This window comes from Lemur catta, chromosome 14 (genome assembly GCF_020740605.2).
Source record: "Lemur catta isolate mLemCat1 chromosome 14, mLemCat1.pri, whole genome shotgun sequence".
NCBI classification, from domain to species: domain Eukaryota; kingdom Metazoa; phylum Chordata; class Mammalia; order Primates; family Lemuridae; genus Lemur; species Lemur catta.
The window spans coordinates 16,679,794-16,698,697 of NC_059141.1; the positions used below are offsets into that span (position 1 = coordinate 16,679,794).

Here is an 18,904-nt window from a genome sequence, read left to right on the forward strand (position 1 = left end):
GATAATGATGAACTGATAGCTGTTGTGGAAGCGAATGCCTCTCAACCTACACCCGAATCAGCAAGGTTTGACATTACTATTCCAACAACATTGGACTATTTGAAACAAATCAGCAAGGTAAAGAAGCTGGATAGATGGGTTCCACATGCACTAAACAAGTGCCAGAAGAGATTGTCTTGAAGCTTGCCTTTCTCTGCTGTCACGACATAAAGGCAAACCATTTCTACACCATAGTGTTACGTGTGATGAAAAATGGATTCTTTTTGACAATCAGAAATGTATGGCACAATGGTTGGATAAAGACAAAGTGCTGAAACACAATCCAAAACCGAATATTCATCAGAAAGAGCTAAAGTCTGTTTGGTGGTCCAGCACTGGTGTTATCCACTGTAGCTTCATGAAACCTGGTCAATTGATTACAGCAGATGTCTACTGCAACCAATTGGACGAAATGAGGACGTTGTGATTAAGCAGCTGAGATTGGTCAACAGAGACAGGCCAATCCTTTTGCAAGACAATGCTCGACCACATGTTGCACAAACGACGCTGCTCAAACTACAGAGGCTGGACTTGGAAACTCTGTCATCCACTGTATTCACCAGACCTTGTACCAACTGACTACCACTTCTTGCAAGGAAAATGCAATTGTCAACAAGCTGTGAAACACCTTTTGAGATTTCATCATCCATCACTCACTCTCCAGGCTTCTTCACTGCCAGCATAAACAGGCTACAGTTAAGATTGCAGAACTGGGCTGGGTGTGGTGGCTCACACCTGTGATCCTAGCACTCTGGGAGGTTCAGGTGGGAGGATTGCTTGAGCTCAGGAGTTCAAGACCAACCTGAGCAAGAGCGAGACCCCATCTCTTGTTAAAAAGTTAAATATAAAGATGGCAAAACTGTCAACAGTTTAGGCACATTCTTTGATTAATTGTGTTGCTTCTTGTTTGAGATATAATAAACTAAATTTTTACTTGAAATTGGACACTTCATATTTAATGACCTAATAGTTTTGTGATTTGTATCTATAGACTGTAGTTTTATAATTACATCTTTTATAAGGTGAAAAATACTAGTTGTAAATTCAGCCAAAAAATAAACTTAAATCTTTGATTTGACTTTTTTGCCTTAACTTGGGTATTGAGTAAAATATAAAAGGAAGAAAATCAATTAAAACCAGCAAGGTTTTGTATTTGTTAAAAGCTTGACAGGGTTCAATAAATACCTGCTGAATTGTATTAAGTATTTGTATTTACTGTGAAGCAATCAATTAGTGTAAATGGCAATTTACATGTTCAACGGTAAATGTAAACATTCTTTATATCTAGGATTTTTGAGTTGCACATTAAACTGAATTTTTACTGCAGTGGAGAGGAAGAGCATAGCAAGCAAAAATACCAGGTAATACTGTAGTTTGAACAAACTGGAAAACCCAAGTAATTGAATCCCTTTATCCTATCAATTTTTAAAAGGCATATATATATGTGCATAGTTATGTTCTTAAGAGGTTCACAAACCAATATTATAGATGGGGCATTCTAAGATTTTGTTTTGGCCTAGCCAAAAAAGTAAGTAAAAGAGAACATGTCAGATTTCTGTGAGGTTTCTCAAGTGCCTTCTTTGCTTTTCCAATTTATGTATATAATAGTTGTTCTTTTGTGCCCTTGAGTGGGGTAAAGCAGATCTGAGAATAACACTGGGTTTGTGGTAGTACTTGGGGCCCAAAGTCATGGTTATTATTTTGCTGGTTCAGGATTTCTTTCTTGGTGAAACTGATGTGCTTTTGTTTTTTTCCCCTTTCAAGCCCTGTACTTACTTAATTTAGCAAGATCCAGTGAATTTCTGACCAGAGAAACAAAAGAATTCAGGCTTGGAGGAAACACTTGACTCCATATCCTGGGAAAACTAGAGTTGAAGCCTAAGCTCTGCAGCTAGGCTAGTCTTTAATAGATGGTAATTGTCCAGTTGTTCATTGCTCAGAAGTAGCAGGAAGGAGTAAGTATCTCTTTGGTTCTTCTGCCTGGAATTTTTCCCTGCAAAAGTGCTCTCAGGTTTAGTTGACCTAGCTTTCAAAGTAAGTGTGATGAAGCTACTAATTGAGAAACCACTGATCTCTTGAACTTATATTCTTTTTATAATTTTAGAGATGTTATGGATTTTGTTATATTTTTACAATGCTATTCTGTGACCTGGTGTGGACATCTAAAGTAAATATCCCAGTTATTGCCCTACTAATAATAAAGACTTTAACCGTTTCCCATGGCAACAGTGCTAAGAGCTTAAGGATGTGGGAAAAATTTCACAATTACAAACAAGTTAGTTGGCAGTATTTCCCTGAATCTATTATGACTGTATAGAAAGGTAAAACAGAACCAGGAAGTGATCAGCCAGTACATTCATTTTGAAGCACACTGCCTATTTAAAAGAATGAGATATTCCACGAGTTTCCTATTAAATCTGGTAGATGGGTCAAGAAGATAGCTGATTTTCTTTTCTTGGCAAGATCAGCACTAAATACTAACTAAGGCACTCAATTATCAGTGTATAAATATGCTCAACCTCAGGTTAGTCCTTAAGAAAGACCAGATGATTACTAAAACCAATGCTATGTTAATCTTATAAAGCCTTTATTTTAAAAATTCTGTCGGACATCAAAATTGATTTTTTTTTTTTTTTTTACAAGGTCTTCTTGTGTTGCCTTGGCCAGAGTGCCCTGGTGTGATGTGATTATAGCTCACTGCAGCCTTGAACAGCTGGGCTCAAGCTTAATTCTCAAATATCAGCCTCCCAAGTAGCTGGGATTATAGGAGCATGCCACCATGTCTGGCTAATTTTTTTTGTAGAGACAGTCTTGCTATGTTGCCCAGACTAGTCTTGAACTCCTGGCCTCAAGCAATCCTCCTGCCTCAGCCTCCCAAAGTGTTGGGATTACAGGCATGAGCCAATGCACCTGGCCAAAATCGAACCAATATTTGGAAGTAGTCTTTTTTCTGTTAAGTCCTAGAGTCAAAATTAACTAAAATTCAATATTAAAGATGAAAAAATTAGGGGTTGCATTCATCAGAGAAACTAGAGAAGTACATACCTCTTTCCTTATTGGTGCTACATCTTCCTAGATTTAGGGATTTGAGGGGGAATTAGAGCTGATTTAAACATATCACTTTAACTCCTTATAACCTTTCAAGATAGAGGTAGTATTATAACTTTTCAAGAGGAAACAGGCTCCATGATGAGCAAATGCTTGGAATTGGCATTAAAATATACTTAAAATTGCTTTTCCTACAATATGCTGTTTTTGGTAGGTGTGTTGGGAATCTCTGACTTTGGTTATGAGCTTTGCCTCAACAATCCTTGATGCCTTTTTTTTTTTTTTTTTCAGACAGAGTCCACTCTGTTGCCTGGGCTAGAGTGCTGTGGCGTCAGCCTAACTCACAGCAACCTCAAACTCTTGGGCTCAAACGATCCTCCTGCCTCAGCCTCCTGGGTAGCTGGGACTACAGGTATGCACCACCATGCCTGGCTAATTTTTTTTTTTCTATTTTTAGTTGTTTGGCTAATTTCTTTATTTTTAGTAGAGACGGGGTCTTGCTCTTGCTCAGGCTGGTCTCAAACTCCTGAGCTCAAGCAATCCGCCCACCTCAGCCTCCCAGAGTGCTAGGATTACAGGTGTGAGCCATCGTGCCTGGCCCTTCATGCCTTTTAAAATCCCTTCATAATGCTAAAAGCAGTCATGGTCATGGGAACTGGAAAAGTCACTTCTATAGTTCTGGTACCTAACCAGAAACTGGAGTCACAATGACCATCAGAATCCTTTGGTAATATGCACTGGAAAGGTTTACCTCTTAGTATCACTCACAGGTATTTTACTAACAGGTTACCCTAAATAAGGTTAGTGGGGACTAAACGGGAACTTGCAGACTTGTTTTCAGTTTGACTAAAGGTGTAGCTAAAAGAATTCCCTAAAAAAAGTTAACAGAACAGATAATGAGAATGACAAATGGCTTTGTGTCTTATCTGAAGCAGTTAAGATTACTGGGTACATTCAACCATGTGCACTTATGTTATATGGAGTTATCAGATAAGCACCTGTTTAAATTGTAGAACAGGAATAGCAACTACAATTCAAACGCCATTAATTGCAGAGTTACCGATGTAGTATCAACAGACATTTAGGAGATAGTTCCCTCTAAGGTGTGGATACTAATCCATATTTTTGCCTTCATAGAGAAGGGTGGTACAAAAATAACTCGGGTATTCTTTGTTCACAGTTTTTATTTCTTGCAATTAACTTTTGTGCCTTCAAAGTTGATTTATCATTTTAAAAAAGTAATACTTCTTACCCATTGTACACCCGCCCCAAGGAAGGATTACTTGGGGGGGGGCAGCTGAAATATGTACTTTAGGTTTGTAATAAAGGTTTCCCAACCCATCATCTTGTACATGTACAATAAAATGGCAGCACCTCAAATTCACCTGAATGAAGTCCCAAATTCCAGACCTAGGCCAAATGATGCAAGTGAATACCACGGGAATAACAAAGTGGAAGCTTAGTTATTGGTTTCCATTTACTTTCCGGGGTAGTTACCACAGTCTTTACGCTGTCTCAATTGGGAAAATAAGCAAATATGTAGAAAGCAACATCTTGACCCAGCCAGGAGTAATTATAAATGAAACTAGAAATAATTTACCTGGGCCACAGAACAATTTGTTTTGTCATGTTTTTCATTAAGTCCCCAGCAGCTGAAATGTAGCAAGTTCTAATATTGGGCTTCTAAAGGCATGCAGTTTTTCATACACATCTACTTCAAAGAATTTCTTTCACTCAAACATAGCACAATCAAGGAAAACTTTTGGAGGCACAGGAAGACAAGAACAAGTAAATAAAACTGAGACCTAACATGACCAAGATGGTACACTTCATATATAGAAGCAGTGAATGCTGTTAAAGTGCTACTCACAAAGGATAGTCTAACATTAACACACAACTCAACTGCACTGCTAAATATGGTTGTCTTTATTTTCTTTTTCCTTGCCCAGCCCTATCTAAACATAAAATAAAACTACAGGACTGAAATTAACAACCCATTAAAATCAGCAATAAGTTATGAAAATCATAAAGCTTTTTTTTTTTTTTTAAGTAATTAAGGGTAGTTAAATTATTCAAAGTATACAAAGTCCAAACAGCCAGGGGTAAGGTCTCCAAGAAGGCTTCCCAGGGTAAGAGAAAGGGCCAGAAGGGAACCTTGGAGTTTGAGAAACAAAGGGAACATGACATCAAAGTGCAGGCTAGAAATTTCACTTAGAAGAAAATTACATTTCTGAAAATATTTGTAAGAGCAACAATAGCACCTGCACAGTGGGACTGTGAGGAAGGAGAGAGACTGCCTGTAGGAATGGAAGCAAATCTTTACATTAAAATGAGACAAGTGCTGAACTTAACTATGTTAACTATGATAGTTTCTACTATAGATATCAGATGGTTAAAAGCTGGTAAAAGGTAATGATTCTAAAAGAAAACAAAAACAGCATTGACCTTTTTTCTTCCTAGCCCAGACCTCATTCATTTTGTGCACAATAAAGAGTGAGGTGTGAGGTGTTTTATCATTATCAAATGCTGCATCAAAATAGATGATTTTTTTCCCATGTGTTTTTCCACTATAAAAGACATCTATTTTTTTTTTTTTTATGGACAAGCTTTAAAAAGATGTCATTTTGGTTTTAAACACATACAAACAGTTATCAAAATCTGAAATAAAAATGCTGCCGTGGCTCAGACCTTGGCCTGCTAATCTGCGCACACAACTCTTCTGACCCACGCAGACACAGAGGCAGGTGGAGCTTTTTCCTTCTGGCCCCCCAATCCATACGTATAGGCCTTGTGTGACAGAGGCTGTCATGCATGGACTGCCCCCAAGCGGCCTGGGGCGGTGGGCTGGAGAGCTGAGCTGGCGGTTGGGTGCCCTAGTGCTAACAATGCAGGATAAGGTTAGCTTACTTAGCATGGAATCCAACAGAAAGCTGAGCTGCATGATGTTCCCTTTCAAAAGGCTTCATGGGAGTCTCTCCTTTTGCAGAGCATGAAATGAGCTTTTTTATGTTTTTTTTTTTAATACAGAATTGATCATCCACAGGCTTCACGATAAGCTGTCCCAGGCTAAGCTGTAATAGCTCTTTAGCTATCCAAGATTAATACCTGATTATCTTTTCAATATGTGAGTTTGATTTTGTTTTTAGGACCATAAAGCTCAGGAAGGGTACATAACCCCATCCTTAAACATGTCTACTGAATGTAGTATGAGCAAACTAGAAAAGAAAAGAGGATAGAATCTTCAATGTCCTCTTTTAAATCAACTCAATCAAATCAAGAAAATTTCACACAAGTTTTCTGTTGCTGTTAGAAATTGTGATTTTTTTTCCAATATGAATATTTGTTCTGCTGGGGAGGCTCTGCTCCACTTTTGCTAAAGTATTTGCTTAAATACAGGTCTTTTGACCCTTTTGTTCAAGTATAGTTGTGTTTTTAGTTTTAAAGAGGAGACTGCATCATGAACCCAATTTAAGAGATTGTTTGTATGGAATTGGCCCAGTGAATATTTTGCCCTGCACTGTTATGTCATGCTGGGTTCTAGGAAGTGAACGAAAGTTTGACACTGGCACTGGAGTAACCCTCATCACTCCCGATACTCTGCAGGCTGCTGTGGTCATCAATGTCACTGATGCTGGTGGTGCTTATATTGTCCACTTCTCCATGGGAGAACTCTGTGCTTTCAACATCCACTTCAATCTCCTCTGCCAAAGGGAAAAAAAGAAGAAAAACATTAATAAGCTAGTATATGTGCCCCTTCAAAAACTAACAGGGCATGAGGAAAAGTGGTATAAAAGAATGTTATACAACAAGCTTATTATCAGTGGACTCTGGACAACAGAGGTAGTGAAGGTGAACAGACACAGGAATATTTTTTGCCAAGGGGAATGTCTGGTATACAGTGGTGGTCTTAATTTAGGCAGCGAGTTTACTAAACCCTTTGACGCCAGTCCGTCTGGACCTCCCACTAAAAGCACTTGGCCTATTTGGGAATTAGTGCTTAATATTAAAAGATCTCAACCCCAAGTGGTTTGAACAACATCTGTTTTGCATTAAACCAAAAACTAATTCTCAGTGTTGTTTATTAATCAGGTTTGCCTTAAAGGGGAAAAAAACACGTAAACTGAATAGGCAAACTCGAAAATGTATCCATCCAGGCCTTTGGTGGTACCATTCTACAGATAGTTTGACAGGCTTCTAGGATTCATCATAAAGATCTTTGACTATTCAGTAACTAAAATAAACCAATCGTAAAGTAGACTTTGAGGGATTTGTCTTCAATTTAATTTTCTTCCTCAAATGTAGCTTGAAGTAAGGGTCTGAGGCTTAAAAGGCTCTGGATCATAGTGAGATCTATAGTAAAGATTATAGTAAAGGCATTCTGGTAGTGGTTTATAGCTTCAAAAATCAAATATTTTTTAAAAATCCCTTAATACATATAAGACCTGGCTATCAACAGATGCTTGAATTGTTAAATACTACATATACAATCACCAGTTATATATAGAAAGCAATACACACTTCAAAAGGGAGTTAAAAAATTGTTTCCTCCACTAAGAGCTAAAGTGAAAATTAGGATTTTTCAATTCTCTTAAAACAGACAAACTTAAAGCTTAACATTTCACACGTGGCACTGACTTTACGGGTTCTCACTGATAACAGTTGCTTTAGGAAAAGTGCATTCTTGCTGAGGCCAAAAAGACAGAGTGAAGTTATTCCAAAGAGTACTTTTCAAAAGGGCTTGTTGCTTCAAAACTTTTAAAGAATTGTTTTTAAAATGCAGGCAGCTGTCCAAACAAGCTGTTCAAATAATCTATGAATTCATAACTATTTGCTTCACATCCAAAATGCTTTAGAAGCCATTCAGTGTTTCCCAGCATCACAGAACACTCATCAAACCTACAACTGGGAAATAATATCACAGCACCTTATATCCAACATGGCATGCTGAACTCAATCAAAGTAAAATGAGAAACTTCTCTAGCAAAATGGACCAGAGATGTTACTATTAATAAAAGCCCCTAACACTGGGAATAGGGGGTTGCCAGCTCAGGATAAGAATGGTATTTGGTAAGGCACAAGGCACTGAGAGCACTAAAAAAAAAATGAGAACCATAATGATGGAGATACACCTTCTGTGAAATTTAGAGGTGGAAGGACTGGATACTAGGAAGAGGTATAAGAGAGCAGCTAAAGCCTCAAGACCCGACAAGGTCACACTAGCAGTAAAGGAAAGCCTAGGACCAAGGTCAGCCTCCTAATTCAGGGTTATTTCTGCTACATCTCACTGTCACCCACAAATGTAGCATGTCCTTGAAGTTCTTGCTACTGCCTCTGGTGTACTTTTCTTCAAAACTGAGTGCCACATAAAAAATAATCTTTTACATAGAAAAACAAAAAATAAGGACTCCTAGAGGTATATTAAAAAGAATCAAAAACCAATCTAAAAGGCTCTTCCTAACCAAATAGGGGACAATTTGAGCATTTGAAAGAATTAAAAAGAATGACTGCAAGGGATTGGAACACATTCAATACATAAAAATATGAGTTTATAGATATAATCAAAAAAACGGCAAAACAAAACTTGTCACCGCTGGAAGCTGCCATGGCACTGACTCTATTTGGAAAATTGATAAAGCAAAAAAAAATAAGCATTTATCCCACCTTCTCTGTATGAACTTTATTTCGGGGTAACTAAAAAGTTGAGGAAATGTTCTTTATAGAAAAAAAACAGTAAGTACATGAGGAATGACCAAATTAGAAAATCACTGTCTTATAACACCTAATGAAATAATCAGGACAAAAATTATCAATGATTACTAAAACTATTAAGTGAAAGGTTGACACACTTACATAAATGTATCAAGATGACATTGCCTCAACCTACTGATTAATCTAACATCTCTAAAAGTGAGACAACTAGACACAATATTGATGCAACAGGAAGTACAAAGTACTGCCTAATGAAGTAATCTTGCATCTATCAACCAGTTTACAGGAAATATGAGAGACAGAACATGTTAAAAGACACCATGAGGATTCCATCAGCCAAATATAGAATGTGGGAAATTCTGTAAGAAAAATGGTCCAGTTTCTTATTGTTAAAAGAATATGTATTTATGTATGTTCTTACACACACACACACAAACGCGTATATTCATTCATGTTTCTTTTGCAAAGAAGTCTTTTTGAGATGTTAGTTATAAATCAGTTTTCTGTTTCTACCAAAATGGTATGAAAAAGCAAGCAGGAGTATCCTAAAAGGCACGCACTAAAATGCAATGTGGATTTTGGATCCTGATTCAAACATATATATTAATGGTTAAATACCATTTTTGAGACAACTGGAGAAAATTTATCACAGACTGGGTATTAGATGACATTTAGATTATCTGATTTTATTTTGTATGATATTAGTATTATAACTACATTTTTTAAAGTCCTATTTATTCAAGATACATACTGAAATTTAGTGGCAAAATGATGTTATTTGGGATCTGATTTAAAACATTCCAGAAAAAATATTGAGGGGGAGGGTGGTATAGAATAGATGAAACAGGAATGACAGAATGTTGACAGCAGTTCAAACTGGATGGTGAGTATATTGGGAGTTCATTATTCTATTCTCTCTACTTTTGAGTATGTTTGAGAATTTCCATTATAAAAAGTGAAAACAGGCCGGGCGCGGAGGCTCACGCCCGTAATCCTAAACCCTCTGGGAGGCCGAGGTGGGTGGATTGCTCGAGGTCAGGAGTTCGAGACCAGCCTGAGCGAGAGCGAGACCCCATCTCTACTAAAAAAATAGAAATTAACTGGACAACTAAAAATATATATAGAAAAAATTAGCTGGGCATGGTGGCGCATGCCTGTAGTCCCAGCTACTCAAGAGGCTGAGGTAGTAGGATTGCTTGAGCCCAGGAGTTTGAGGTTGCTGTGATCTAGGCTGATGCCACAGCACTCTAGCCAGGGCAACAGAGTGAGACTCTGTCTCAAAAAAAAAAAAAAAAAAAAAAAAAAAAATTTAACAAAGTTCTATACTTCACACAGGCACTGCTAGATATTATTACATAAAATCTAAAATGTTACAGTGTTGGCTAAAAAGAAGGCAAATATAGTGCCACCCAACATGGCCTCCCTAAATCCAGACAGAGACATGCTTAGTATTTCATTAGAGAAGAGGCATACTGCCTACCTCGCTCTGAATCAGAACGATCTGAAGAAATAGTCGATCCAATGCTGTCCATTCGTATTCGTTCCATCTCCTGAGGACCCTGCAGCTGTTCCAGTCTCCTCTTTAAAAATCTCTGTTCTCGTTCCAAATTCTCGAGCTGGTGCTGGCTCTTCCTTTCAGCTTCTTCAAGTTTCTAAAACGATGAAATGATGCTTGTGTATAGTCCAGTACAAACAATAAAACTGATTTCTACTAACATCTTAAAAGATTTTTTTCTTTGGCATAGAAAGCATGAATCAATATACATGTGTGCACATAAAATATACATAAATACACATTTTTTAAGTATCTAAAATAGTTCTGTCTTTACTTGTGTGTGTATGTGTGTGTAACGAATCCTATGTTACTTGAACAAGATGGAATTCTACAAGTCAGTGATCACAGAGAAACTTCCTCTGTAGTGTGGTATTTGATGGAAAAATACTGAGGAACACAGCCGAATGAAGTCATCTCCACCAGAGGGCACAACTGCTTCCTTCTGAGTATCAGGAGGGTAATTGTTATTTTCCTAGGGTTCCTAGTTCTTCAAATGGCCACGCTGTCAAAACAATTTAGTTTAATCAAGTTATGTTGCTCCCATCAGATTAGCTGGTAAATTTTTAGAAAGATTTCTCTTGAGGACAGTTATTAAGGAGGGCATAGTGAGTTAGCTAATATATATGAATAGAAATCACTGCCAATAATTAAATCAGAACCAAGAGAATTGTTCAAATCTGAAAGTAAAACTTCTCACCTTGATGTGTGCTTTGGCTTTGTTGAGCAAACCAAGTGTTGTATGCCTGGTACAGTCTGGTCCTAGTGGAATCAGAACTTTTAAGCGTTCTAAACACAGGCGCAGATGAGCTCGTCTAAGAAAGACAAAAAGTCAAATCAGCACAGCCTAGATATTCCACTAGAAGCATCATAAAGCCTATTGTAAGACAAATAATAATTTGCAATCATTCAGCCCTTAGGATAGATGTTACACTCCTAATGCTTCAGTTTTAAAGTATCTGCAAGTGCAGGGATACCTGCATTTCGGTCTCTGCCATTTCTGTCATACTCTGTAGATACAAATGACTTCAGATTATTATGCCCAATGGTAATCTGTAACAGAGATGGTTGATTTCTTAGCCACCCATAAACTGTCTCAACTGTATTAATATGGAAATATGAAAACATACTAGGGCAATTTTATTTTATATTGAATGCCTAAAACCACAGGCTAGAGTAGGGGTTTTCAGGTGTGGTACCCCAAGGGGATATAAAATGCTCACAAGTTTCTATTTCCTTCCACCTTTTACTTACACACACACACACACACACACACACACACACACACACACACACACACACCCCTCTCTGCAACTGTAGCCATCCTACAGTGTGTTACATGTTGTTATATATTAGGTTGAACCATTTCTGACATTCAACCATTTTTTACTTACAAAAATGCCAATTTCTTGTGGTCCAACACAAATGAAACAGCAAAATTCTGTGACCAGCTAGGTGGTGGACAAAATATACACCCTGGGGCCAATTCTAACCACTGAAACAACAACCCATAAAATAGTCCCCTGCTTCCCATCTAAGTGTACCAGCTCATTAGCTTAATTTTTATTTCTTTTCCTCTCTTCCTCTCCCCCTCCCTCCCTTTCTCTCTCTCACTACCTGCCTTCAATTTTCTACACAAGGTGACAAAGTCTTTACTGAAAGTCATTATTGCATTCTCTGATCCACCCATCCTGTGGGAAAGTTTGGGGAAATTTCTCCTGAAAATGCTAACAGAGAGCCCCATGGATTTACCTTCCCTGGGCTCTAAAAGGAACTATGATCGTGGTAATAAGAATGAGTTCTAAGTATATAATTTCATCCTAAAACAATACTAGTCCATATCTTTGGTCCCATGCCTCATAAGGCATAATATAATTCAGCAGTTTACAGTGTATCTGAAAAGAAAATCCACAAATGTTCACCCCTACTCCTTAAAAGCAGCTAAAACTGAACTTTAGCAACTGTCTCAACTCATCAGAACAAAACACTTAACATTTTCTTTTCAAAAAGGACCAAAATGGTTTTAACTAACTCACCCACCAAACTATGCTTACTGTTTTAATACACAAAAAATGTCAAATGAAATTCTCAAATGCTAAGAATTTGAAAGAGAAGGCGATATGCAGCCAATTATGTCACTGACAAGCAAGGACGATTAAGGGTAGTGAGGTCAGAGGTTTGGCTGATGAACTGTCAAGATTCTTTTAGCACCTACTAGCTCAGCTATAGCTAAAGGTTTGTTAGTATGTCCATTCCAAATCTCTTTGAGTTCAATACCTCAAGTCTAATAACTGGCTCCAGGCAGAAATCTGATATACCCGATGTGGATAAAGGAATGCTTTCATTTTCCCTACATTAAACATATATCAATCGATTCCCCCTTAATAATATTTAACAATTTCAAAGCCACTCTCCTCCCTCCAAATTCATAGAACCTTTAGCAGAATTTTCATTTTTCACTGGAAAATCTCTTAGGTGAGGAATCTCACGTGATTATAGAGTGCTCTTGTTGAGCAGACAAAAAAAAAAAAAAAAAAAGAACAGGGTAAAAAGGTGCCTTCAAACTGCCCGTTAGGATTATTATGACATATGCCTAACAACTGCACTCATATGATATGACTGGAGGTTGGAGAGACACACCAGCAGTTCTCTTAGAGGTTCTGGTTCTGAATTCAGTCTTCTAGAAAAAGTTAACAAAGCAAATAGTAAAGTTAACAAGTATGTTACCTCAAGAATAGCTTGTCAATTTTGTTCAAATTACTTAACCCCAGAATTTCAGTATATATAGGAATTATCTTTTACTTTTCAGTTTAAGAAACTTCAAAATGATTCCTTACTGTAGTTTCACATCAAAGAAAAAAGGGCAGGTCGATTTTCTATTTTGTGAGACTTACTAAAACCTAGGCTGAAAATAACTAACATAATATTAAAATGTCTTTTTTCTCTTTTTAATCACTCAGTCATATATTTATTATATGACTTTTGCGGACTCAGCACTGCTCCAGATACTTGCAGAAAAAGTAAAAAAGAAATGTAAACTTTAAGAGTTTATAGACTTCAGAACGAAACATAACTATTTTGTCTCATTTGGTTCATACTGAAATGAGTCATCAGATATCAAGGGAAACAGAAACTGAATAAATGGAGAGATAATGATTGGAGGAGGTATAGACTTGTAAAAGAGGTTGAAACGTAACTTTGGACTTGAGGGATACTGAATCTGTCTACGAAGAAGCAAAGACTTTCCAGATAATTAAAAGAGTAAAGGAACTAACTTTATAGATTAGGACCAAGTTTAAACCTAAAATTAAAAATACCTCAGTTCGGGTGTGGTGGCCCATGCCTGTAATCCTAGCACTCTGGGAGGCCGAGGCGGGAGGATCTCTTGAGGTCAGGAGTTCGAGAACACCCTGAGCAAGAGCGAGATCCCATCTCTACTAAAAATACAAAAATTAGCAGGGCATGGTGGTGGGCGCCTGTAATCCCAACTACTCAGGAGGCTGAGGCAGGAGAATCACTTGAGCCCAGGAGTTTGAGGTTGCTGTGAGCTAGGCTGACATCACTGCACTCTAGCCCAGGTGACAGAGCAAGACTCTGTCTCAAAAATAAATGAATAAAATAAATAAAAATACCTCAGTTTCTTTCATTTAAGGGAAAACAACTGACTTGGAATTCCGTTAAGAATATACCAGCTAAGTGCAGCAGTCTGGGTATCTGCAATAGCACTGTTAAATCAGGGGCTACCTAGATGGAAGTCTGAATAATGCCTAAACAAACAGGGAAGGCAGAATACCCTCTAAAATACTTTTTTATCAGCCACTACTACACATTTCTTCAGTCAGGTAATTATGAATCTCTTCGGACATACAGCTTACACCAAGAAAACATACCCCGAGGTGTCATGTCTCAGAAAGGCTAGTGATCCCATTCTCCATGTTTTGTAAATACAGTCCTCCAAAATAGACACTAACAAGGGATGAACAATGAATGGGTATCCTCTGCTCTCCTGTAGGGAGAGGTGTATCTGTGGGAGCTCACTGTCATTTCCTCTAGTTTTTGTACTTGTAAATGAACAGGCATTTGGAGAGTGGAATAACACCGATCTAATGATAGTTGAAGGACAGCAGCTGACCAACAGGGAGCCACACTTTTCAGAGTCCCATCCAAATAATGCACGTATAGTTAACCACATGTGCATATATGCCACTTAGGTAAATGCACCCTTCCAAAAGCAATGGGTACCCTGTGACTAAAAACTGGAAAGGGTTAAATTAGAAAACCCATTCTCTTCCACGTGTAAGTTTTTTCTCTCCAGCAAATTCTTGGAACAAGAATTGTATGGCAAAATTATTCTTCCCTTACAATGGTGCCGCTCTCCACCCTTTCCCTCTCAGTCTCCCTGTTGGTAACCAGACTGCAAGCTTAACCACCAGTGACCTAGAAAGGCATATCTTTTGATGCCATCTGGTCCTTTCTTTTCTTGCCTTCACTCTCACGTGACTGCTAGCTCAGAAGCCTCCTGCATGGGGTTGCCAAATCACGGGCACTATAAGACTTTGGGGGAAGGTAAGAGGACAAGAGACAGAAGAAAAAGGCTTAGTTTAATCTGAAAATCTGTATTCACAGAGAAAAAAATAACAAATATCATACGCTATTTTTCAAGTCTCTGAGGAGTGGAAGAGCTAACATGGAGAATAAAGATTCACAAAAGGTATGGTTCTGCACCTCTAGTCAAAGTAGGGAAAGAAGGATGGGGAAAGTTAATGGTGCTATGCCGAATATTACGATGAACACTAGACAACAGCAAGTAGAAAAAAAAACCAGCATTGTAAACTTTATAGAACTAGACTTGGTGAAAAATGATAAAAAAAAAAAAATTAAGCCCCCTGGTTGGCATTTACTTGACTTTTATTAACACATAAATACTTTTTAAAAATACACAGGTAACTCAACGAAAGCTATAAACCTGAAACGTTTCCTAATTTAGCATGAGTGACAGCAAAGCAAAGTTAGAATTAGACATTGCAGCAGGAGGTACCTTGTGAAAAAACTGTAGTCTCCTTGCTGAGAGGGAGGGGGTCAGAGAATGGAGAGATACCAAGGTACTTTTATTTTCAAAGACACTTACAGGTCTGTTTTAAAATGAAATTTGAAAATGGGTTTTACCCAGGAGAAAAGGCAATTCCCAGCCACTAACCCTGTTAGAGAGAAGAGTCCTATCAAAATTAACCACACCTTCAAAAAGGGCAAGCCCCCTGTGGGAAAAAGAACAATTAGAGTCTGTTTGGCTTTTATTTTGGTACATTGGGATCATTTTTCCATGAAGGAACTAATGCTTTTGAATTCAAACCCTGTAAACTCTACTGCCAAACTGACATACCCCAGAACATGAAGGGAAATGATTTTGTTATAAAATGGCCTTTCCCAGTAGCTGTGACATTTTAAAGCACAGGTATGTCAACTAAAAGCAGCACACACTGTTGTGGGAGGAGAGAGGAAAGAATTCCCTTTCAGAAAAAAATTGCAAGTATCATCTGATGATGTTTTTCATGTAAGTCTCTCGAAACTCTAATCCACCTGGCCCAACAATAAGAAATCTAACCCCCATCTGGCCCCACAAACTATCCACTGGCTGACGCCCTTAGAGGCATGGTCCTTCACTGGAACTTGCTTGTCTTTCATTCCTCCGCTACAGGATACCAAGACTTTGCCAAGTAACTAAATCAAAATGGAAAACAAGTCAAGTGATAGGGACAATGCTTATATTTTCCTCTCTGCTGAATGTTATGCAACGGGCTGCGAGTCCTCCCATGAGCCACATTCTTCAAAGCTGTGGTGGCTTGTGGCCAGGTTTCCCAACTCCCCACACTCTCCTGCACATGACAGCAGCTAGCTGCTTATCCTACACATTCTATATACCAACGTTTCTCTAAAATTTAATGTGTTGAGAATTTTCTAAAAACCTCCAAAGTTACCAAAAAAAAATCTGCCTGCCTACTTTTCTTACGAAAAATGATATGAAAAATGGATCCTGAGATGTCAAAAGCACATTGCTCCTCATGAATTTTATTTACTAAAACATATATGATCATATTCTGCTGTTCAGCTTATGTTTATGAAATAAGAAACCTTGACAAGCTAGTTCTATAAATGGCATTTTATAATTATATGTTTCATCTACAACACATATATTATCCACTTCACAAAAAATAAACAGGCTATTAACTCCCAGGTAGTAACTTGGCAAGTGGCATTTCCCTAGCGTCAGATCTGATTGTGGTAGTCATGGGACACAATGACAACAGAAGTAAAACCTTAGGAGACTAGCTGGGACCCTATCCTCACTTTTCAAAAAGAAGTTGCTTTTACTTAATATACTTCTTAATTGTTATCTTATAGAATAACCAAACAGAAATATCAAGTATTATAACGAAGTTGCAAATTATACAAGTTGTATATTATATATAACATATATATTACATAATATATTCTACTGTCCCATTATCAACTATATACAAATGAGAATTAAAATCAATTGAGATACATGTTATTTATTTTTAGAAGACTTTTAAAAACCACTTTCTCCCTATAAAACCTAAGTAGTTCTTAGGGAAAGCTATGTATACCCCTAGAGGTATTCAATACTGAGCCAGAGGGTAGCTGAAGCTACTAGGTTAAAATATAGCATTCCTTCCGTAAGTCATAATTTTCTCAAAGATTGGAAGAAAAACATTATTTTTATATAAAAACATGCACAGATAATATAAAATGTACCTATAAAATAAAAGAAGTCTTCAAATAAATTTCACATTATTTCATACAGGTTGAGTATCCCTTACCTGAAATGCTTGGGACCAGAAGTGTTTTAGATTTTGAATTTTGGCATATTTGCATTACACCCAGCTGAACATTCCCATTCCAAAAATCCAAAGTACTGCAATGAGCATTTCCTTTGAGCATCATGTCTGCACTCAAAAGTTTTGAATTTTGGACCATTTTAGATTTCCAAATTTGGAATGCTCAACCTGTACTACATCCCAGGACCTCCAGGAATCTGTGTTCAAACTGCTAGAACAAATCACTACAGATCACTATGAGAGCTTTGGACTTCAGAACACCATTTCTGATTCATGGCTGGGATTATGTCTCAAAGGTTTAGAGAGGGAAGGAGAAGGGACAGGAGAGATGGCAGAGGGGATATGGGAGGAGAGAGATGTAAGTAAATTAAAGATGACGAAATAGTATATTCTCAAACTACACAGATTTCATGTAGGCTAAACTTTTATGTAGTTTTTACAACTCAAGGGATATGAAGTGCATGAAGTGCCACTCAGTCAACAACAATTATCATCAGTAAACAATGAGTCCCACCCTATTATACCACTAAGCTAGATGCTATAAAGATTTTAAAAGTTGCCAGTAGTAATTTTTACCTCATTGAAGACTATAATTTAGTTCTCTGCCTACCACCTTTCTAGCCTCACATCCCATTACTCATACTCTTACAAACCTCTTCCACAACCAAATGTGTTTTTTTTTACTTGCTGATTTCCCTACCTGGAATGCCCTTCTTTCCAACTGTTCACTTGGCATCCAACTCACTTTTGAGCCCACAGCCAAATTATTGTTTCTTCCATGAGATCTTCCTTGCCACACTCTCCTTCCTTGAATGATTAATACTTGATTTTTACACTAATCACATTGTATTTTAATTGAGATTGAATGCATACGGTCAATCATTTCTGTTTTTCCAATACCAAACACACTATGGGGAAGAGAGATATGTAATACACACACACACACACACACACACACACACACACACACACCATTAATTTCTAGTGGATGTTTCTGGGACTCTCTAACTCACCGAAGTTGAAGTAACAATCAATACTGGGGCCTTCAAGTAGTATAACCAGATGCCAGGGCAACATTCATAAGAGATCTGCTTATGAATGCCAAAACTCTTAACACTTATTTGTTTGTTTGTATTTGGTGCAGCTGAAGTTACCAGTGAACGTTAAGGTGTGCTCCACCAAAAGATCTACATTTCGGGTAACCAACAGTCTCCAACCTTTTTTTTTTTTCTTTGAGACAGAGTCTCATTCTGTTGCCCTGACTAGAGTGCAGTGGTGTCGTCACAGCTCATTGCAACCTCAAACTCCTGGGCTCAAATGATCTTCCTGCCTCAACCTTCCCGATAGCTGGGACTACAGGTACATGCCACCACACCTGGCTAAGTTTTCTATTTTATATAGAGATAGGGTCTCGCTCTTGCTCAGGCTGGTCTCAAACTCCTCAAGTGATCCTCCCACCTCAGCCTCCCAGAGTGCTGGGATTACAGGCATAAATCCAACCTAACTCTTGATTAGAGTCAACATCTCTCTTAATAGTGAAGCAGAGGGCTTAAGAATTGCATTACAACAGAATGACTTTATCAAAGTTTTTACAGTGATGGAGGACTAGGAAAACAATGTCATGAAATTCAGAGAAAATTTTTTTAAATCCAATTTTTTGTCACCAATTTCAACTTTTTGACCTCATTTAACAGGCCGC

The 18,904-nt window shown here is 37.8% G+C and overlaps 1 protein-coding gene across 2 annotated transcripts in view; it reads right to left on the reverse strand.

Annotated features, from left to right (window-relative positions):
* Positions 1-4,990: 4,990 nt before the first annotated feature.
* MXI1 (MAX interactor 1, dimerization protein) overlaps positions 4,991-18,904 on the reverse strand; it is a 71,880-nt gene continuing 57,966 nt past the window's right edge. For both annotated transcript variants that reach the window (XM_045569071.1, XM_045569072.1), the window contains exons 4-6: positions 11,049-11,163; positions 10,277-10,448; positions 4,991-6,788 (exon numbers count right to left, since the gene is read on the reverse strand). In XM_045569071.1, coding sequence (XP_045425027.1) covers positions 6,625-6,788; positions 10,277-10,448; positions 11,049-11,163 — 451 coding nt within the window. In that variant the 3' untranslated portion in view covers positions 4,991-6,624. The remainder of the gene's footprint in view (positions 6,789-10,276; positions 10,449-11,048; positions 11,164-18,904) is intronic.